Genomic DNA, 22,983 nt, shown 5'->3' with positions numbered 1-22,983 from the left:
AAAAAGTTTGATTTTTTAAACCTAATCTAAACGTTGCTATGGGTAATCTGAAACAGAGAGGTGAGTCATCATCATCAAGAACAGCAAAGGGGGGGGGGGGACCAATTACAAACTCATTCAAAAGGCAAGGTAATGTGTACTATTTTCTGACATTTTTGTTTATGCATATGACCTAAAAATGTGGACTTTTGTGACATTTCTTTATGCATCTAACCTTGAATAATTAACGAACCTAATATGATTAATTTCATGAAATTGGGGTTTAACTGGGATTTAATTATGCTAATTGAGGTTAAAGTTGAATTGGAACCTTTTTGTTTATGAATTACTCTATTTTGAATGCTGATTTTAGGGTTTTAAATTTGAAATTGTTGTATTCATCAGGTTTAATGGTAGGATAAACGTTTATCAATACTGGTTTTAAGTTGATGGAGTCCATCAATATTAGATTGTATCATGGGGGACAGTTTGTCAAAAAAATAATAGAACAACATATGAGAAGAAACCTAATTGCAAAAGTGGGATTGCTTTGCACCCTAATGTGGAAGAGGTGTGCTATTTTGAGTTTGTTGATTGGATTAAAAATGAGTTAGGATATGAACAGGTAGGTGAGTTGTGGTTTAGGAAACGTGGTTGTAGTTTACATAATGGAAGAAAGGAAATCAAGGGTGATGGTGAGATTCCAGAATTTTTGCAAGCACCTGAGAGAGATGGTTGACACCATATATATGTGTTGCATCCAGATAAGAAGGAGGGGGACAGTGGGCAGCTATATGGTGGGTCTGTTAGGTGGGTTGATGACAGTGACACAGGGACAAATGAAGGGAGTAAACATACTGAGTCAGCAGAAAGTGAAAATGGTGAGTCAGCAGAAACTGATAGGGGGCCCCACAAGGGAATCTAATGCCCAAAAGTGGTCAAAACCCTAGCATGTCACACTCTTTGGCAGCTGATGCTTTAAATGTTAAAAGCATTCCCACACCTTCTTTTTGCCTCATTCCAACCACATCAATACCAACTGGAAAGTTTAGAGAAAAGCTACCCACTAAATCTAGGAAGAAAAAGAAGCCTTGTGAGCCCATTCTAGAGGAAGTGATTAATTTAGCTGAACCTGAATGAAGGAATGCTAACCTAGAGGGACCTCAGGTGATTGGAATTGGATCTCTGTTGAATTCTGTTGGAGCTGGAGGTCAGGAGACTTATGAGGGCAGGGAGGCCATTTATGGGGGAGGTGAGGACAGTGATGGCAGTGGTGAGGGGAGTGATGTGTTGCTCAGTGATGGAGATTATGAGGATGCAAGTGATGATGACTTGTTTAATATAGGTGAAGAACAAAACATCACAAGGTCTGTGACAGCAAGTTTGAGAGGATTGAGTAAAAGGGTGCAAATGATGATGTGGATGAGGATGAGGGTGAAGAGCAACCCTTGGATATTCCATCTGATGTTGAGTTGGATGACAGTGATGATGGGAGTATTGTGGGGTCAGATGAAGAGGGCCCCAGTACCCTACTTTTAACCTTGAAGTAGATTTCAAGGGTAAGGTTTTGTTGAGCAAAGGCCTAAAGTTCCCTTCAAACAAAATTTTGAGGAAGGCAATTAGGCATAACTCAATTGAACAAGGATATAATTACTATTTTCTGCACAATAATAGAAGTAGGGTGAGTGTGTACTGTGCAAAAAGGTGTGGGTGTCCATGGAAGAAGGCTAGAATCCTGAAATGTGCCTGCAAACAGAAGTCAAAGTGCAAGTTTAAAATTCATTGCTGGAAATTGAAGGGGGAGGAGTCTTGGCAAATTAAGACTTACAGACCAGACCACATATGTGGTCACCAGCATGTGAACCCTAAGGTTAGTTCCCATACCGAGCTGAGAGATACTTAGATGATTTTAGGGATGATCCAAGCTAGAAGATTAAGTTGTTTGTGAAGAGAGCAAGGAGAGAGGTCCAAGCAGAGATAGGGTATTATAAAGCCTACTATGCTAGAGTGAGAGCTTTGAGGATGATATTTGGTGATGCAAGCATGGAGTATGAGAGGGTGTGGGATTCTGCAGAGGCTATTAGGAAATACAACCCTGGATCTACTGCTGTGGTGAGGTGGAAGGGATAGACAAACCACCTACTTTATTTCAGAGAATGTATGTTTGTTTGCAAGCTTGAAAAGAGGGCTTCATATGGGTGGATGCAGGCCCATTATAGGAGTGGATGGGGCACATTTGAAAGGCCCATACCCTGGCATAATCTTTACAGCTGTTGGGAAGGATGGGAATAACAACATTTACCCTGTTGCATGGGCTAGTGTTGAGACAGAATCAGCTGACACTTGGGGATGGTTCTTGGAGCTACTGAAGAATGACATAAGTTCAGTTGCAGCAAGTGTAACATGGGTACATGAGAAGGAAGATCTGACTTACATGTCAGATAGGCAGAAGGTTTGTTATAAAGTGTGATTTATTTTGTCTCTTTTTTTCTGCTTTGCTTACCCACTAATTAACCTAACTTGCTGTGTTGCAACAGGGATTACTTGATGCCTTCAATACAGTACTACCTAATGCAGAGACTAGGTATTGCTGTAGACACATATGGGCAAATTTCAAAAACAAGTTTCCTGGGGTCATATACAAGGAGCATTTTTGGAAAGCTGCAAGGTCTTCAGCAAAGAGCATATACAACTTGCTTGTTTAAGTTAGACACTGAGTTATGGTGGTTGTAACCTAATTAGGTTTATGTATTGTAATGACAGCACCATTTCAACCAGCACATGGAAGCAATCAAGTCCATCAATGTTGAAGCCTATAACTACCTAGCAGCCATCCCTACATGCCACTGGTCTAGACATGGATTTAGTCCATCCTCCAGGTCAGGCATGCTTCTAAATAATTGTTGTGAGAGTTTCAATAATGTGTTGAGGGAAGCTAGAATAAAACCTATTATCCAGTGTATGGAGTGGATAAGGAGGTATGTAATGCAAAGGTTTTGTTCTAAGAGGGAGGGGTTGAAAACATTTGAGGGGGTTATAATGCCATCAGTTGTTAAGATGGTTCACAAGGGGTTGGAGAAAGTGTCAAGTATGAGGGTTAGACAAGCTGACCTTCAGGAGTTTGAAGTAGATCATGAGCTTGACACTTTTGTTGTGAATTTGGAGAGTAGGCATTGTGGGCGTTATAGGTGGAGTTTGATGGGCATACCATGTTGGCATGCACTTGCCTGCATCCAGTTGAGGAGGCTGAAATATGAAGACTTCATTCACCCTGCCTACCATGTGGAGACTTATGCAAAGGCATATGCTCCAACCTTCAAAGCAATGCCAGGTCACAATCAGTGGGATACAACACAGTTTTCCATACCATTACCTCCTCCTTACAGGAAAATGGTTGGTAGACCTAAGTTGAAGAAGAGAAAGAAGGAAGCAGGAGAGGGTGAAGAACAACAGCAAGTGAAGAGGGCAAAGAAGCAGAACAAATGCAGTAGATGTGGTGGTCTAGGCCACTATAAAAGCAGCTGTAGAATGCCTGCTCCACTTGCTCACCATGGGCAGGGAGGCCAAAAAGAGAAGGCTGGGCCTGTTGCAGCCAAGGTTGGGCCTGTGGCAGCCAAGCCCACTCCAGAAGCCAAGAAAAGGCCTGTGCAAGCCAAGCCTGCATCCAAGAAAGGCTCTGTGCCAGCCAAGCCTGGCCCTGTGGCATCCAAGCCTGCATCACATAAAGGCTTTGTGTCAGCCAAGAAAGGGTCTTCCACCCTTAAACCTCCTTCAAAGCCCAAAAGTGGTGGGACTAGGAAGCTCAAACCTACTAAGGTGGATCTCAGTCAGCCTACTCAATCATCACAAGTTTCAATTTCCAGCTCTGCCCCCCCACCATTGACTCAAACACAAGAATGATTTTAGCTTGTTTTTTTGGAAGAATGATTTGGTAGATTTTTTGTATTAGGGATCAAACTTATGCACCTACAGTTATTAAGTTGTGCTTGTAATTCACTAATGACTTTTATTTTGAATGCAAATGGATGGAATACAAGTTTTTGCAAAAATCATTACTTTCATTCAATACCAACTTTCATTCAGTCAATACATAGGGCTCCAATTTGGCTTACAACCAACTTCATGCCATTTTGGAATTTTGGAGAATACTTAAAACACTACACTAACCTAACTTAACAGCTTAATTAGCCTAACACGTTAACAAAGCATAAACTAACAACCACAGACACAACACAACAACATATCAACAGCTTCACCCCATGTTGCTCAGTTGGTATCATCCCTTTGTTCAATTTACCATAATCAGCGTTCTTCAAATTCTTCTTCTTCATCTTCTCAAGCTCAGCTTTAACCCTTTTCTTCTCATTTTCAAACAAGCATAATCTTGCTTTTAGGATGTTCAAGTCAGTAGCCAATCTATGTTTTTCTGCCAATAGTACATTAGTGATATCCCTCTGCCAATCAAGACACTCTTCATCAATCCACTCAAACTTGTCACAACCCCTCTGCCCAGTCTCATGATTGTAAAATTTGCATGCTAAGAACTTGCGTCCAGGGTTTTCAAGAGTCCAAGAGGTTCTCTTTGCAACCCGTAAACCACAATGACATCTCATCTCAGTAATTGGAGTCATTTGCCCTACAAAAACACTCATCACCATTTACATAATGGCAAAAAACCCTAATTTGCGAGAAACTGAAAAATTGGAAGTTAAAGAGTATTTGGAACTTACCTTTAATTGAGAGCTCACAAACCAATCCTGTTGTGCAAGGACTTTACCCAGACAGAAGATGAAGAATTCTGATTCTTCAAGCTTTGGGATTAATGGAGACTGAGGGAAAGAGAGAGAAAGGTGAAGAATTGGGTTATGGGGGAAAAGGAGGGGGAAAAGGGGGGGAAGTTTGGGTTTAATGAAGTGACGTGAGCTCACGTGACTCATTAAGTTGGGTCAACACCGGAATCCGGCGAGTCAACGTCGGAAAACTGATTAAGGTTGCTTTCAACAAAAAAAAATTTCATTAAGGTTTGAACTTGCCCAAAATTTTTTAAAAGGTTGTCTTTCGCAAAAAAGTGTTTTTAAAAGGTTGTTTTTGACAAAAAACTCTTATAACTATGTGTTAGTTTTCAAAATACACCTGAACTTGTATTTTCTATTACACAGTGTGTACTAAGCTTTGCTGATAGTGTTGTCATTTCTGTGGCCTGTCACTTGGTGGGTGGCAGAGTCAAACGTTGTTGCAGGTTTGGTGTTGTGAGCTCAGAATTTTGAAGTGAAACAAGATAAAGATGTCGTCGTAGCTTATGGATTGAGTTTGCATTTTAGATAGTCAATTAAGGAATAGTTTCTAATATATTTCGTTGTATAGAATATTTGGGAATATTAGTCGAGATATTGGTGTAATTGAAGTCTTATATAAAGGATTTTGTTTTGTGGGCCAATAATAACCCACAGGTCCAGGATCGTTTTCTAGGTTATGTTTCCGTTACGAGTAAATGTTTAATTCGAGGCTTATTAAGCATTGATTGTGATTAGTGAATCTTAAGTGTATTTACCTAGCAGCATCGGGCTGTTACAAACATGTTTTGATAATTCCCTTCATCATAATTGTAACACCCCAGAATTTCAAAGCGAAAAGGAAAGAAATTATAATAGTATTAATAGGACGATGCCGGAAACATCGTCTTCTGGGAATGTCACTACTACAAGAAATGCGATTACATAACGTGATAAACCAACATAAGTAAATAGTATAAATAAATTAAATTAATTAGAGTAATAACCAAAAGAGAAAACTGACTATCAAACTAACTAAAAGTCTAGGCCTAAAAACCTAGCTTTTTAATGCTCACAACTCAACTCGAGCCCAAAACCAAAGGAGAAACCCATCAACATAACCTGCAAAATACAACAACTTCCACAATCAGTGGGGAGTAACTAGCAGTTCTCCCAGTTCAAATAGAAACAGATATTAAACTTAAAAGAAATTAGAAACAACATCAAAGAACACATTATCAAGATACCGTACTCAGTACGAGGCACAATATTAATAAGCAACCGACCGTACTCACTACGAGGTACAAATAATCATAAGCAACCGACCGTACTCACTACGAGGTACAAATTATCATAAGCAACCGACCGTACTAACTATGAGGTACAAATTATCATAAGCAATCGATAAGGAAAAATCCACTATCACACCAAATCCTCGTCAACCATGCAACAAATGCAACAAATGCGTTCAACGAGCTCAAACATAACAGACCATACCGCCTGTGAGTAGACTCATTGGACCATACCGCCCAAGGCCTACGTTGCATACTCGAGGAACCATACCGCCCTTTTCGAATAGCCAGCATATTCGAGGAACCATACCGCCCTTTTCGAATAGCTAAATTCTACGGATTATACCACCCGTAGTGAACCAATGGACCATACCGCCCAAGGTTAAGTAACCAAATCCTAGGACCATACCGCTCTTAGGATAATCAAACACAAACTCCTAGGACCATGCCGCCCTTAGGATCATCACACAAATTCCTAGAACCATACCGTTCTTAGGATCACATATCTCTAGAACCATACCGTTTTTAGAATCAGCTAACACAAATTCCTAGAACCATACCATTCATAAGGTCAATCAAACACAAATTCCTAGGACCATACCGTCCGTAGGATCAATCCAACTCTACGAGCACAAGGTATACACGACAAGGTATACACAAAATCCATCTAATCCAACTTTCATAGGTATACACAGCAAGGTACACAAGCAAATCGAATTCACTAACGAACAAAGTTCGAATGTGTGAATGCACAACAAAGCATAAGCCCTCAACATACTCCAAACCAAACAACCATAGGCTACCCAATAAAATAGGGCACATACCCTTAATGTAACACTTAAGTCGACCAAACAATACTCAAACACCCTTGGTATACATATCTAAGACCACTCAAGCAAAGGTACACAAGCTGTAGACCAAAAGGAAACAAAAACGCAACAGCACAACTCAAGAGGCAGACCCCTCGTTGCGAGGTGCGACGAGCATCGCGGGTCGCGACAGCCAGCCGTCGCGAGTCGCGACGAGGCTCGCGAGTCGCGAGCAGCCCACTGCCGTGGCCTGCGAGCTTTGCTCGTTCCCCCACAACAACTCCTTCGAGGCTTGCTCCAGCCATCCACGCCTACTCCAACCTCCCTTACGTCCACACTTAAACCAAACACCTTCGTAACATTCATGATTCACCAACAACAACAACAACAAACTCCATCAACAACAACAACGACGGTAACAATAACGACAATAACAACAACAACAATCTCCAACACCAACAACAACGACAATAACAACAACAACAACAAACCCCAACACCAACAACAACGACAGTAACAACAACAAACTCCATCAATCACCACAATGACAACCAAGAGTCCAAGACACAACCAAGCAATTCAACCCAAAAGCACAACCACAACAACAACAAGGATACAACTAATCAACAACACTTAACAAGATGATCATAGTAGAAATCCAAGGTATGAAAACAACACCAACAACCATGAAACTACATGTAACTTCAATCATAAAATCCTCTAAGTTCCACCTAGCATGATACTACGTTCTTAAACGTGATTCTAACAACCTAAGTTCACAATCTATTCTCTATCGAACTAGAATAATGCTAGTTACCTTTTTCTTGAATGTTGAAAACTCTTATTTTGCACTGCTCTGCTCCGATCATGATTTCCGGTGATCAAAAGCTGGGATTCCAAATCTCTCCGGTCAAAGTAAAGAACAAGATGTTATCAATGTTTTGTCCAAATTTGAAGACGATCCAACGGTTAGATCTCCGGCTATGATTATTTTTGTGAAGGTGCAACAAGGAACAAAAACCGGATGACTCGTCTGATTGCAACGAAACCTTCAGTCGCGTCTTCCCCTTTCTTCAAAAACAAATTATACTACGAGCAATATCTTTCCGATTAGATAGATTTTGACTATTCACACGCTCAATTCGGATAAGAAACGAAGGAGATATGATGCAAAGAAAATGGGTGTGCAGAAATGGACGAAAACCAAGAAGAGAGAAGAACTCTTTCTCTTCCTCTCTAATGGTTGGACGAGAATGGGGGTTACAATGCAGCAGAAATCTGATTAATAACCTTATAAAGCAAAGGTTTAAAGGTGATTATAAAGGTGGGTTAATGGGGAATTAAATAGGGAGTCACAAGAGACTCAAAGGTTAGCTTCATAAGCACGCACCAAAACTCTTCATCCTACACAACATAATTGATAATTTTCGGCTAGCATGACACGCCACAAGCAATGCAACATTTCATCACCCAATTAGTCGGTCCAACAACGTTACCAAAAATGCTACGCTATAAAACGGATCCTAAACGCCAAAAGTAAATAACGAAACTAATATAACAACGTAAAATAAATAACTAACAACATAAGATGAATATATATAAATATATCACAACATATAAATATATATACACATTTTCATAACATGTTCCAAAATAATTCAAATAATAAATTATTTATTTTTGTGAAAAGGTAAAATACTATTTTAAAATAAAGAAATACGAAAAATAAAGGGTTAAAATTACGGGGCGTTACAATAATAGTTTCTCTTTGTACTTGGACTTCCGTGTTTAACTTATAGCATCTAAACTATAGCATTCCAAAATTCTCATGATATGAATTTTTTCCTTAAAGATTTTATTATTCCCAATACATGAACTTTCATTGCCAGAATATAACCTTATTACATTATCATAAATCACCTACAACTACTATGGCAAGTTAAAATATCTCACTCCACAGTTCCCAATACTCAACTCGTTGTCCTCATCCTTCTTAAATTTATAAATCATAACCATACGTCCCCATGTACTTGTACTGAAAGCTCATATTAGCCTTGACACCATACGCTTAGTATTGTCATTATATAACTTTAAGTACCATGCTCTCTATTATCTAGATTTATATTTTTCTTTCCCAATATCCATTTATATAATCTTACTCATCCAATAGAAGAAATTATGCTCCAAACTCTTTTACTTGACCCCTTTGCGGATATGATCTTTTATTACATAAGTATTGTAAATTATATCTCTCTAATCGATACTCCTCTAAACCACCACCAAGATTGGATCCTTTATTTCACTGATACGACATTCATATCTCAAATCCTACACATCCTCTGAACTCACAAACCTCTCGTAACAACTCCATTAACTCATAAATTAATATTTGACCTTTGAAATTCACATCCAAATTTAATATTCCCTAACTATCTAATCTACGTCCACCACATAACATCTCACTCTTAGTTAGAACCTCCCAACAATTACTTCATCCTTCAATTATGACATCATAAATCTTCATTCTTATTAACCAAGCTCCATATTATTTCGGAGATATCTTCGGGTGATACCATTTAGCCTTGTTTATAAGCCATAAGTAAATCTTGGGATATTTGACTACTTCTAATAATATCCTCAAAGCGACAATTGTATTTCTTAAACAAAACTTCACAAGTACCCATCTCACAGCAAACTCACTTTAACTTAGACTCCAAACTCCATATAACATAATTCATCCATGATATTCTGTAAAGATATAACTTGTTTCACTAGACTTACGTGTTTCCAAACTTAAATCCGAAAATAATGCTCATTAAATTGACCCAGATTTGAGAGACTTTTTCCTATGAGAACTTCTTCATAAAAATTTAAGTAGGAGTAAAGATCCTCCTCGTCATTAATAGAACTAGAAAAACCTGATTTATAATTTCACGAGTCCATATTTGCTCATGACTCCAGTTCATAATTTCAACGTTCATGATCATATATAATCAAAATCTCAAACCATAATAAAGATTCTTTCATACTTTCAGAATTCCATATGAAACTTATATCACATATATTTTCACAATTGTCTTAAACCTGAAATTTTAACTCAACATCCTTGATCAAAATTCCTTTCTTTTTCTCGGAAACTTTCAAATATAACTATAGTTTAAATCGAAAGCGAGTTCATATAGATATCGAGTCGACATCCCAAATTAGTTCGTAAATCGGAATACTTGTTGTAAAACCACTTATATAGTTAGATATACTAAAGATCCTTGTTTTAATTCTCATAGCTATAGTTTCATATGAAAGATCAACTTACTAAGCATAAGAAGCTCATTATAAATTCTATTTGGAAACAAGTAGGTTTAATAATATCACACAACTATATTATTGAAGGATTCAACTACCTCCAATCAATACTTCATAAAAATATCACTCAGTAAAACTCATCACATACATAGCTTTCGCTCATAGCTTCAAACCAAATATGTAGTTAACAACACTTGCAAACACACGAATAACACTTTGAGTAATTTTCTATTTATATTAAAGGCTTATTAAGCTCAGCACATGAAATCACATAAAACACGAATATAGATTCAAAGGTGGAAGGACATGTGTGTACCTTGAACCAATTCCCAATAATTCGACATTCTGGATAACCAACTATAGCTCGAACTTCATAATTTATCTCCATATAAATACTCCAACAACGACCTCAAAACAATAACAACAATCATTAACCATCCTCGCAACAATTTAGATAAACAAATTGAATTACTCATACTTTCTAAGCTCTTCCATGAACAAACCACCACAATCCTTATATACAACCCTATCTACTAATCCAACTCACAACATCAATTCTATCTCTAATTAACATCATTCTGATTTCAGAGAGTATTATCAAACAACATAATCTATAAAAATCAGTTTTTATAAACTTACTTAAGAGGCTTACTTCATATTAGAAGCTTCAATTCAATAAGAAAGATAAAATATTCGATATTTAAGTTTAGCAGCTCTTATCATAACTATATTTGCTAATCAATGACGAAATTGAGAGCCAAGTTTATTCCTAAAATCAGAATATAATATCCAATTGCACCACACTTGAATTGGAATCAAAGGAGATGAGGAATTAAGAAAAATTAGCTTAAACCTTCATATGGAAAGGAATACCAACACAATGAAAGCAACAAGGCAAACACGTTAGCAATGACAACATGCGCAAACAAAGCCAACCACGGCAGCAACGCAACACAAAGTACAGCAGCAGTGCTTAACTTGTGCAAGGCGTAACTCATAGCTCCGAACTTTGAATTGCGATTTTTGTGCCCAAATTCACTTGCTCGATGTGATCTACAACTTTGATTCATCAACAAAGAGAAAAATTGGATTGAATGTTGTAGATAATTGAGGCAACAGATTGTCGGAATAAAAACAAAGGAGAGAGAAATGAAGGTAGCAACACCAAACTTACAAAGACCATAACTCATAGCTCGAAGTGATCAAGTGATTTTTGTTCCCAAATTCATTAGCTCGAAGTGATCTACAACTTTAATTCAGAAACAAAGAGCAAAAATGAATTGCATGCTATAGATAATTGGGGAGACAGATTGTCGGAATAAAGCAGAGGAGAGAGAAATGAAGGTAGCAACACCAAACTTGCAAAGACCACATAACTCATAGCTTCAAACTCCAAATTAAGTGATTTTTGGGTCTAAGTTCAATAACTTTTCGAGATATACAACTTTCATGCAATAAGTTTGGGTTAATTTCGACTCCAGAATGCAGAAATTGAACATGCACAGTACGGGATATAAAATTAGAGGAGAGAGAAAATTATTGTTTGGGGTTTTTATTTTGGTTTTGGGGTTTCTCCCAATTCTCAAACACTTGGGTAATTAAACTGAAATATTGAAGAGAATAATTGATCTATGGAAAAATACACTTTGGCACTTGATTGAGAAGTTATGAAGAAGAGACAATGATGCTTTAGCATCTAAAGTAGATGACATGACTGAGGAGAGATTAATTGTAATTAAAAATGGATTTCTCTTTATTTCAAAGCTTAAAATCCTTAACTCAATATCTCTATTATATAAAATCCATACTAACTTATTTGTTCTTGGAACTTACTTTAGACGATGAATAATAGTTCTCAAAGTAATTTGCTTACTAATATGAACATAGCTAACTTTGACTAAAACGTGTTTGAAAATATCAGCTATTATACTTTTCAAATCTCATTTATAAAGTCATTATTGAACCTGCTTAAAATATAGGCTATTACAGGAGTACTATGAGACTTAACTATAGCGGGAGAAACTATAGGAATATCCTTATGCATAACAAATAAGTTGTCGTTTGGATTTTTGTCTGGTGGGATGGAATCTATGGCTAAATCGATATAAGAGAACAAACTTTGTAAATAACGCTAAAGTAGAGAAAGTTTAGAGAGAGAAGACAATAGATAGAGAAAGGCTTAGGGGGTGTTTGGTTTGGGGTTTTCTGGAAAGGGTAAGAGAATCAACTGGCTTGATTCCCTTACTTGCTGTTTGTTAAGACAAATCAATCATTCCCTTTACCCTCTCCTTTCCCCCAAAGTCCTCTACTTTCATTCCCCACCCTCCCACAAGGTTTCACTTACCCTTTCTTTCTTCTACCCTATGATAGCCTTGACCAATCATTAACCACTACTCCAACCACAAATCCAGCCACACAACCACCACATCAACCACCGAACCAACCACCTTAACAACTAAACCACCACCCCAACCACCATTACCGCCACCGAAACCACCACGATCGCCATCGAAACCACCACACCAACCCCTAAAATTACCATCAACGATCGAGACCACCACCCCATGCGCCAAAACCACTAACCCGTGGCCGAAACCACTAACCCATGCACAGAAATAGAGGGTGGTGGGAATTATGGTACTTGAGACTTGAGAGAGAGAGGAAAATAGTAAGAGGAGGAAGATGAGTTCTCAAGCAAACAACATTCTTAATCAAAGGATTTTCTTTTCCTTTCTCCTTGTTTCTCTTTCTTAAACCCTTTCCCTTTCCCCTTCATGAACCAAAGGCCCCCTTAATATTTTTCAATCCCTACCATGTTTCGCCTACAATTGATATAGTTGGTAAGGGAAATAGAGTATAGAATACATCAGTTCGGATAATTTTTTTTGGGCCTCCTTTCGGGAACCCTGTGGTAAGAAGAATATCCTTTAGGCTGCCCTCGCCCAAGGTCACTCACCCAAAGGCCAACATGTTCCAACCCCCGCCCCCCTCCTGCCCCCCTCCTGCCCCAACGTTAATTTTTTTTCCTACATTAAGATTTGAACCTTGGTCTCCCATCTATGATATAGGAAGACATACCATTGGACCCAAGGATCCTTGGTACATTAGTCGGTATTGTTGAAGGGGACTGATCACTAAAGTCGATCCGAAGCTTTTGACGATCCCAAGATTGGCACGAAAGAATACATTCATCAATTGTTAGGTCTAAGTTTGAGTTTGTGCTGTAATATCTAATTTGAGTGTTTTACTTAAAACAATTTTAGAAGTGTTCGAATTTAATTAGTAATATCAAATTTAAGTGTTTTAACTTAAAACAATTTTAGAAGTACCAATTTTAAATTTACAAGAAAATATTGGTTCCTTTAAGAAAAAAGAGAATATTGGTTCCACAGCGTAGTTCGTGTGGGAACCTCTTCTTAAATGTTGACAACTTGTGACTTTACAGACATTTTTTGAGATTCATAAGTCCGAAGAAACAAGTTAAACATTATTTAAGGATATAAAGTTTATTACTTTTTTATGTTACATTAAAGACTTCGTTTTTGATGGAGGCTAGTCAGGTTACATTAACCGTTTGTTAGTTAGCGAGGAAAAGAAAAGGAAAACATGAAAATAATATTATTCATCAATTAAGTAAGATGACCTCATATTTATAATAATAAATATAAAGAATTCAAAAACTATAAGCTTAATCTGATCAATATTAAGTATGATGACCTAATCTTTATAATAATAAATTTAAAGAATTCAAAAGCTACAATCTTAATATGATATATTAATTTGTTTTTGTTCATAAATCCTTTCATCAAAACCATATTATACATTTTTATAAGAAAAATTATATTATACTTTACAAATAATAACTTCTCAATTATGTGAGTCGTTCTTCCCATATTAGTTCTAATTATGGGATATTCTAGTATAATCCAAATTGTAGGAAATATATATTCAAAATTATCCCATTACCCCTTATATACCAGTTTAACAGGTTAAAAGACCACGTGGTATTGTGATTGGTAGAAATCTGTACTAGTTTTTCTTTCACTTTTTTCCTTTTTCATCATCTCTCCTTCTCTTTCCTTCATGTTTTCCCTCGTCCTTCATCTTCTTTCACCACCTCCACGACTAATACCAACAAAAACGACCCATAGACAATACGCATAATCGCCCCCGTTCCTACCTAAAATATGACAAATGTCGTCGCTTCCTCTCTTTTTCTTCTCGTCCCCCACTCCCCCCTCTCCTCTAGCGCTACATAATTTGGGGGGGGGGGGGTAATGGAATTAAATTTTTTGATAGTGGTGGTATGGTATAGAGTGGGGAATGTTTGCCACTTTGGTGATTGTGTCGGTACAAGTGGTGGAGGAGGAAGATTTGGTGGTATTTTATTGGCTGGAGGTGGTGATTTTTAGGTGGTTTGGTTTAATTTTTGGGGTGGTTTAATTTATTTTTCGGGGTGGTAAGGATGGTTATCGAGGGTCAAAGGTTGTTCTTAGATGGATGGTGATGATTTTCATTTTGGAGGGAGAGGGGGTTTGGTTTCAAGGTTGTATTTGGCTGTGATTTTTGGTTGGGTGGAGCGGTGCTCAAGTTAGTGGTGGTGGTTTTTGGGTTGTGTATGGTGGTTTTGAGGGGGGTCGAAGGTTGTTTATATGGGGGACAATTGGGTGGATTTTGGTGAAGGGTGGTTTATAAGGGGTGGCTTTTATGCGAAGGTCGAGGCGGTTCAGGTGGTGGAGATGGTTAGGGTTGGTTTAAAATTAAATAGGGTGGTTTGGGGAGGTGAGGTTGCCGGTCTAGGTGGTTTTAGGCTAGGTAGTGCAGATGTGGCTGGATGATTAGGGTGTTTGGATGGTGGGTAAGTGAGGAAGAAAGATAAAGATTGAAATAAAAAGAAAAAAATACAAATTTGAAATTTGTTTTTTTTCAACCTGTTTAACATGTAGCTGGTCATATGGAATCATTTTGGAAGGGGTACGGTACCATTAAGTTGGGATTATACCATAATAAATCATTGTTGGAATTAATTTGAGAAGACTCCAATAGTTTGGATTATTCTTGTAAATTTTTTCAAAGTTATAATTGTCACCGAAAGAGAAATCGACTTGATTTGGCAAAAAGTAGGCATACAAAGATAACATATTAACATCCACAAATCAACAATTACCACAATTTCTTGAATAAAGTATTCACCTAATTGCCTTGATCAATGTTGATCGTTTGTCAATTAAACGAGCAAAATTCAACATGTCATTACTCCCTCCGTATTTTTTTCTTTCCTATTTTAACTGTGCGCGTTTATTAATGTACTTATTGAACCTTAAATATCTTACATCATATATTGGTAAAAATTATAATGATTGAAGATTAATAAAGTTATCAGTAAAGCGAAGCAAACAAGATCCACATGATTATATTTTTTCTCATATGCTCAGAAAATATTTAGAAGATTCTCTCTAATTTGTGAATAGTGTCAGGATTTCAAGTGAGATATATAAAAAAATACAATAGGAATATATGATTTAGTTATAGAAGTAATCAGTGCCTAGCAATTTCCCAAGAATCTATATATAATACTATGTATAAATTTAAATCAAACCATATGAAACAAAAAAATTACGTTAATCAAATAATCACACGTTATTGTAGATACATAAAATATAATTTACTAAAGAAATTTCACTTTTCACAAAAACTTGACATATACAAGTAGAATTACAGGAAAAATATATTATATAGCATAACTTTTTGACGTAGGAAGAAGAAGTAATTTGGTTTGGAAAATTTGTTTGGACTAAATTATCCTTATTTTTTACACAAATTTTCATAAATTCCCCCACCTTTCTTTCAAAATATGTGCCCCTGTTTATTGCTTTATGCCATTCTACGATACATTTGTTGCGTTTTATTTTTTAAAGGAAAAATAAAATTAAAAAACTATTTCCAAGACAAAAATACCATGAAAGCAATTCATTAAATATTTATTTTTTGGAAAATCCTGCAACTCCTTCCATTTTCCGTAATTCATGTGAAAAATAAAACATGAGCACTACATCATGGGACAGAGGGGAGTTCATTCATCACAACGCACATGTATCATTTCCAATATTAAATTTTGTGCATTTGCTCATTTGGATTATTTCAAATTAGCAATGAATAAAAAAATAGCCTTGGAGTCTACCATGCTCACAGTACATCTGGTTGTATGATAAAATTTGTTGACTGAGAGAGTAACTTCTACAAAATTAAGCCTTAAGTTTAGCAATAACATGAAGTTCTTAAATGGTACTTAAACTATCCCAAAAAAGGGTGTTGTGAATATATAGATCTTTGGCAGGATAAAACTTGGTTTACCTAATGGATAATTTACCCATTACTAATATATTTTAATGCATGATGCATGGGATAGATCCAACTCACCCTGAACAATTATCTTTTACTAGTCTATTAGAACCCGGGTAATCTACCCGCTAGGTAGATGTAGTTACGTCATATGATGTACAATCGTTTTGTGTAATATATCCTATATATCAGAACCATTTGGGTTCAGTGCATAAAAATTGATAACATTATGTTAGATGTTGGAATATATGATGTATATTTTCATAAAATCAATTTTTAAGACTTTTTACTAATTGATAATAAAAAAAATATTTATATTAAAATTGTGTAACAAATATAAAAGTAAAATGGCAGTAGCTGAATAAAAGCGAGGTATTTTTAATAGGAAAAATCCAACATTTGAGATGTCTTCCCAAAATAGTCCAACCTTCGGGGTGTGTTTTATGAAAATGGATTATTACCTGTTGGTAACCTGAAAATGCAGAGTTAACCCTATTTACATAATTAAAAACGAGTTTGGTGTATTTGAGAAAATTAAGTTTTTACCCAAACATAAAAATTTAGTATTATTATTAACTAACTAAAAAAACTTTACAGCTCCCCCTTTCCATTGTACAACACTACCACCACAATTAAATGCCTTCACCCACCACCCCACCCATAACTCAGTCCCCCCCCCCCACCGACACTAGGAAATTAAACACAACTAATTATTGTCTAATAGATCCATCAACACCCTCGCTTCTCTACTCACCTCAAACCACTGTCGGAGATAGGGCTGGCAATGAGTTAAGACAGCTCGCGAGCTACTCGAACTCGACTCGGTCAAAGCTCGGTCAAAACTCGACTCGAGCTCGAACTCGACACGACAGGTTAACGAGTCGAGTCGAGCAACTCAATACTCGACTCAAGAAACTCGTGAGATACTCGATAAAATTTTATATATATACTTTTAATTTTTTTTTTACATTTTTTAACTTTATTTTTTTCTATAAAAATACTTGTACTTTTATTTTTAAAAAAATGAAAAAAAGTGTATAAAATGACCAAAAAACAAAGTAAAGAATTTCTCTTATGAAAAATAGAACTATATCTAATGACCAAAAAGCTTGAAACGAGTTCGAGTTCGAGTTTAGGTTTCGAGTTCGAGCTTGAAAATTTGAAACTCGCGAGTTTTCGAGTCGAGTCGAGTTTGAGTATGAGTTTTCGAGTTCGAGTCGAGTTTAGTCAAAATCGAGCTCGACTCGCATCATTGCCAGCCCTAGTCGGAGACCACCACCAACACAACACATGCATATCCCTCACGCCTATCTCCCTCACCTTCACTAGCTCTCTATCTTCCTTTACGCCCTCGATACAACCTCAATCCCACCCTCGCCCAAACCTGAGCCCCAACGCCCCCACCCTCGCTAAATCCTAGACCCAAGCTTCACTCTCACGCTCTCGAAACAACCCAGTCCCAGCCTCACCCAAATCCTAGCCCCAGCCCCACCCTCGCTCAACCCCAACTCTAGTCGCACCCTCGCCCTAACGCCCAACTCCACCCTCACCTGATCCTCAACCCTACCCTCACCAAAACTCCAGCCTCACCCCCGCCCAACCCACCCACGAGGCCACGAAAGTAATTAATCAAGTTAGCTTTAGTAATGATTGAGCAAATTGAGGGGGATAGAGAAGATATTTGGTCGTCAATTTTGTGGCAAAAGCACCACTACAGTGGCCAGAAAAATTTAGCAGTGACCCGCATGTATGGAAGGTTAGGTGGTTGAGGTGGGGGAATAAGAGGAAAAGAAGTGTGGAAGGGTTAAGTGTTTTTTTAAAACAAATTGCATTAATAACTATATTTAGAAGGAAAAAAAAAGGTCAATAAGTTTTTTCTACCGGTCAAATAGGTCATTGCTTAAAATGACCAATTTTAAGAAGACACACCTTAAAGGTTGGATCATTTCCAGTTTTATGAAAGATGAGACTATTTTGAAAGATCATCCGAAGGTATAATTATTTCCATCAAAAAATTCCTAAAAGCAAGTATATATTAGATATATTAAGAAATTTTTTATCAAGAGGATGTGATGAACGACGTTGGAGATTCGAGAAGAATTGTGGATGCAAGATTATTTATGGCAATTGGTGTGTTGCTTATGTGTCCATTTTTTCTATAATAATAAAGCTGCTTATATGTTCTTTTAATGTTGTTTAGTTGTCAAATTTGTCTCTTAATTGATCACAAATTATAAAAGGAAAGACAAAGTATTAATTTATTGCATATTGAGATTCTTGTCTGTTCAAGTTATTTTAACTTATTAAGAAAAAGTAAGTTCATATAAGATAAGATAAGATTTAAAAAAATATAAGATAAGTTCGATAAAATAAGATAACATAAGATTAGATTAGATTAGATAAGTTCAGAAGGGATAAGATAAGATCATATTACATAACCTAAGATAAATAAGATAAGATAAGTTCATAAAAGATTAGATAATATCAGATCAGATAAAATAAAAGAAGATAAGATCTATAAGTTCATATAAGATAAGATAAATTCAAAAAAGATAAAATAATTTCAAATAAGTCAAAGTAAGTTGAATCGAACGAAGCCTGAATTGAAGTTAATGTTGTGAGCCAACATAAATAGAGTTGAGAAAAAGTTTCTTGTAAAGATAATAATATAAAATTGGTGGGACCTATCAAAAAAAAAAAAAAAGTGGATCAACTTATAAATGACAACCTAAAAAATAAAGTGATGAAACTAATAAAAATAGGAAAGATTATCTAACAATAGGATTTACTAAACACAATAATATTTTTCATAAAAGTATATCATTTAATTCCTAATATCGCTAATAATATTCCTGCACATAAAAAAGCTAATAATAGTGTAAAATCCTATGGTAGCATGCATAACCAATGAAAATAGTAACGTTAGGTTGATGAGGAGGGTGTACTTGAGTGCTGAGACACTTGAAGAGGTATATTAAGAACTACTTAAAACATGGCATATAACCATTGAACCTGGAACTTTAAAAACTAAGGGGTAGGGGTGCAAGGTTGAAAAACCCTAAAATATTCATTGATTTACTTTTTTGAAAATAAATAAAGAAAAAATATATTATTTAATTTTTATATGACACTTGACAACATTAGTTTATTAGACTGTTGATGGATAATCAGTTTGTTGACTTTGAAACAAGTCAATGGACATCCAATAGTTTGATAGTGACTGCCTTGCGAGGCTTAGTCCTTGAGGGTTACCGGTTTTAATTAGATAAAACCTTGCTAACGTACTTTGTTGTAATTTAATTAATGGTTAAACTACAACGCCTATTAATTTCAGGTGAAAAATAGTAAATAGAACAAACAATAAGTAATCTATTAATTAAAGTATAAGATTCCCATATATGCCACAAACTTCAAGACGTATTTTAAAATACACAAAAGGATAAGCTAGGCCGGACAACTAAAGAAGAGACACGAAGGCTATTATCTCCATGGTTCTTTGCTTCAATCGGAGAATTTAGAGATCTTAGCGCCATAACATATTCTACGTCTAAAGGACTAAGTTATAACCCCATAAGGGGGTTGAACTACACTAACACTATGGTACGCTAAGGAAAGAAGAAATGTAGTTTGTTGAGTTGTTTGTTGTTTTTTGCTTCACTAGTAGAATAAATGCTATTTGCTGCGGTGATATTGCTGCGGTTTTACCCATACGCAGCAATATATTACGTTAAAAGAAAAGAAAAAATATAAAAAACTATATTGCCGCGGTTTCGATCGAAAACCGCAGCAATATGGTTTCAACGAATTTTTTTTTTTGAAATTTTTTGACTATTTGACCAAATATATTGCTGCGGTTTCTGACCAAAACCGCAGCAATATATTAAAATAATATAAAAAATTATTATTTCAACCTATTGCTGCGGTTCCTCAAATAAACCGCAGCAATAGACTTTTTAAATAAAAAATACGCGCGGCCCGTTAGGGTTTGGTTCCTTCTCCTCAACCGTTTAAGTAACAAAAAATTTCTATCTCTCATTTCCTCCTCATCAGCCGTTTAGGGCAAACTCTCTCTTCTCTCTCTTCTCTCTCTCCTCTCTCTCTTCTCTCTCTCCTCCTTCATTTCCGGCTCTCTCCTCCTTCATTTCCGACTAAATCGTTCGCTTATTCTGTATACATACACTTACCATGAATAAAAGTAAGTAAACCAGCAGCCTAATATATATATATATACTAAGACTTTGTTCTTTTGATCTGGTTTCACCCTTAGCGCCTCGCAACAACAAAGTCGTTTCTCTTCATCTCCTCTCTCACTCCCATCCTCGTTCGCCGGCATTCATTCGTCACCAACAAAGTCGTTCGCCCCTTGGTCGCCCTTAATGTCTCGAGTTCGTTAGTTCGTTCGTCATTGGTTCGTTAGTTCTTCGCTCCTAGTTGGTCGTCGTCGTTCGTCTCCACCACCGTTTTTGCTCCCAGTCGGTCGCCGTCGACCGTCGTGTTCGTCATCGGTTTGTCGAGTTCGTTCGTTGTCCGCACCAAGTGTCTCTAATGTTTAGGGTTTCACGATCTCATCAATTTTCCTTTAATTTTTTAATATTTTTTATTAATTCTATGTATATCTTGTATTCTTTATTAATTCCATTTTCCTATCTTAGAAGCCTTCTGTATCAATTTTTTTTTTCTTTTTCGTTGTTTTAAATTTTTGCTTATTCCTTTAATTTTTAATATTCTTTATTAATTATATGTAAATTTTGTATTCTTTGTTAATTCCATTTTCCTATCTCAGAAGTATTCTATATCTCTATTTTTTTTTCTTTTTCGTTTTTTTAAATTTTTGCTTATTAGCTCTGTTTTATTTTTTATATATATTTTTGTAATTAGGGTTTGTTAAATATTATTTTTATTGCATATATAGTGATTTGGTTTAGTTACTTTTGTGGTATGGTACTTCAATGCTGTAATAGTCTCTTGAAGGAATGATATTCTTTGAAATTTAATTGCAATATGCAAAAAAATTAATTGCAAAATAAAAAAAAAAATTTTTTTTTTTTTTGCCCGTGCCAGGACCTATTGCTGCGGTTTTTGGTAAAAACTGCTGCAATAGATCAAGATATTGCTGCGGTTTCTAGCCAAAACCGCAGCAATACGTTGTATTATTTTAATAAGAAATAAAATATTGTTGCGGTTTTGCCCAGAAACCGCAGCAATATGTTCATATATTGCTGCTGTTTATAACCGCAGCAATATAATAATTACCTATTGCTGCCCCCTTAATTGCTGCGCGGCCAAAACCGCCGCAATAGGCCACTTTTTTACCGCAGCAAACAACATTTATTCTACTAGTGCTTGATAATTATTTGTCTATTTGTAGAGAATCTTAGTATGTAACTTACGTGCAAGTTAGGGAGGGAAAATATTTGAATCATATTTGATTCAAATCTAAACCACTTTCTACCGCTGGATAACTGTCACCTTATAGTGCACATTCTTCTTCATATTGAACCGTCTCATGATTGCTCTTTGAGTGCTTATCATTTTACTACCCTTCTCTTTTATCTCCTGGTGGTCTTGAAGGTCTCACTTGCTAATCTTTGACCTCCATTGACTTCGCTTATTGGACTTTATACTCATGTTGGGCCCTATAATGAAGCCAGATTAAATCTTTTGAGGTTTAATTCATTGCACCATAATAAATGTTACATAATATCTAAAAATGGTAGTAACAAATTACCCCCCTGATTTATGGAGTGATGCATTCAGCACCACACAAATTATGTGCAAAGAGGGACTTCTAATGGTTGTAACCAATATCATCCAGTAACATTCTAAATGTGACTTCTGCCATTGTTCTAAGGTGGTCAATAAATACTCTTTTAGGATGACTGTAAGAGTTTTTTGAAACTCATATTTTCTTCAACTTGGATTACCCTATATTTTATATTGAATACACCCAAGTTACCTTCACAAATTATAGACTTGCAATATTTCAATGTGAGTTCAAGGGGGTAAGTATTATTTTGCGATGCATTCTCCCCATGTTTTGCAAACGCTCAATAATTTCAGCAACTCACCTTTTTTCATATTTGGCCACAGGTTCAGCGCTAGGAAATCCACATCACTTCCCATGATAGTACCACTGGACCCTTGCTCCTTTAAATCTACAGATTGGACCTTTGGATCCCTTCCAAAGAGCTTAATAATTTTGGACTGTCACTTTTTCATCTCCTCTTCTTTGAATTCCTCCCAATCTTCTTGTGTTATGTCTCTATCAAATTGGTGCCTCCAATATTCCCCAAGAAAGGGTAAGGGATAGACTTGTTGATTGGCCATACTCAAGGATTTTTGGGTTTTGATGGTAAAACAAGCTATTGGGAGTGAAAAATCTCAGTTACAATAACGTATTTATAATACAACTATCATAATTGTCATCCTTATTTTTTATGATACATGAAGCTTTTGATGTTATCTTTTTAGATAACATATCACGTA

The 22,983-nt window shown here is 36.2% G+C and overlaps 1 protein-coding gene across 1 annotated transcript; it reads right to left on the bottom strand.

Annotated features, from left to right (window-relative positions):
* Positions 1-4,163: 4,163 nt before the first annotated feature.
* On the bottom strand, positions 4,164-4,637 carry LOC104901620 (uncharacterized). Its single transcript, XM_010689210.1, has one exon. The coding sequence runs from the start codon at positions 4,635-4,637 to the stop codon at positions 4,164-4,166; it is 474 nt and encodes a 157-aa protein (XP_010687512.1).
* Between the last annotated feature and the right edge of the window lie 18,346 nt (positions 4,638-22,983).

This window comes from Beta vulgaris, chromosome 8 (assembly GCF_026745355.1).
Source record: "Beta vulgaris subsp. vulgaris cultivar EL10 chromosome 8, EL10.2, whole genome shotgun sequence".
NCBI lineage: Eukaryota > Viridiplantae > Streptophyta > Magnoliopsida > Caryophyllales > Amaranthaceae > Beta > Beta vulgaris.
The sequence above is the reverse complement of the archived record's forward strand: the minus strand, read 5'-3'. Positions and strand labels throughout refer to the sequence as shown.

Bases quoted from the DNA above. Each gene is read 5' to 3' on its own strand.
- LOC104901620 (XM_010689210.1), bottom strand. From the start codon at position 4,637: ATGGTGATGAGTGTTTTTGTAGGGCAAATGACTCCAATTACTGAGATG.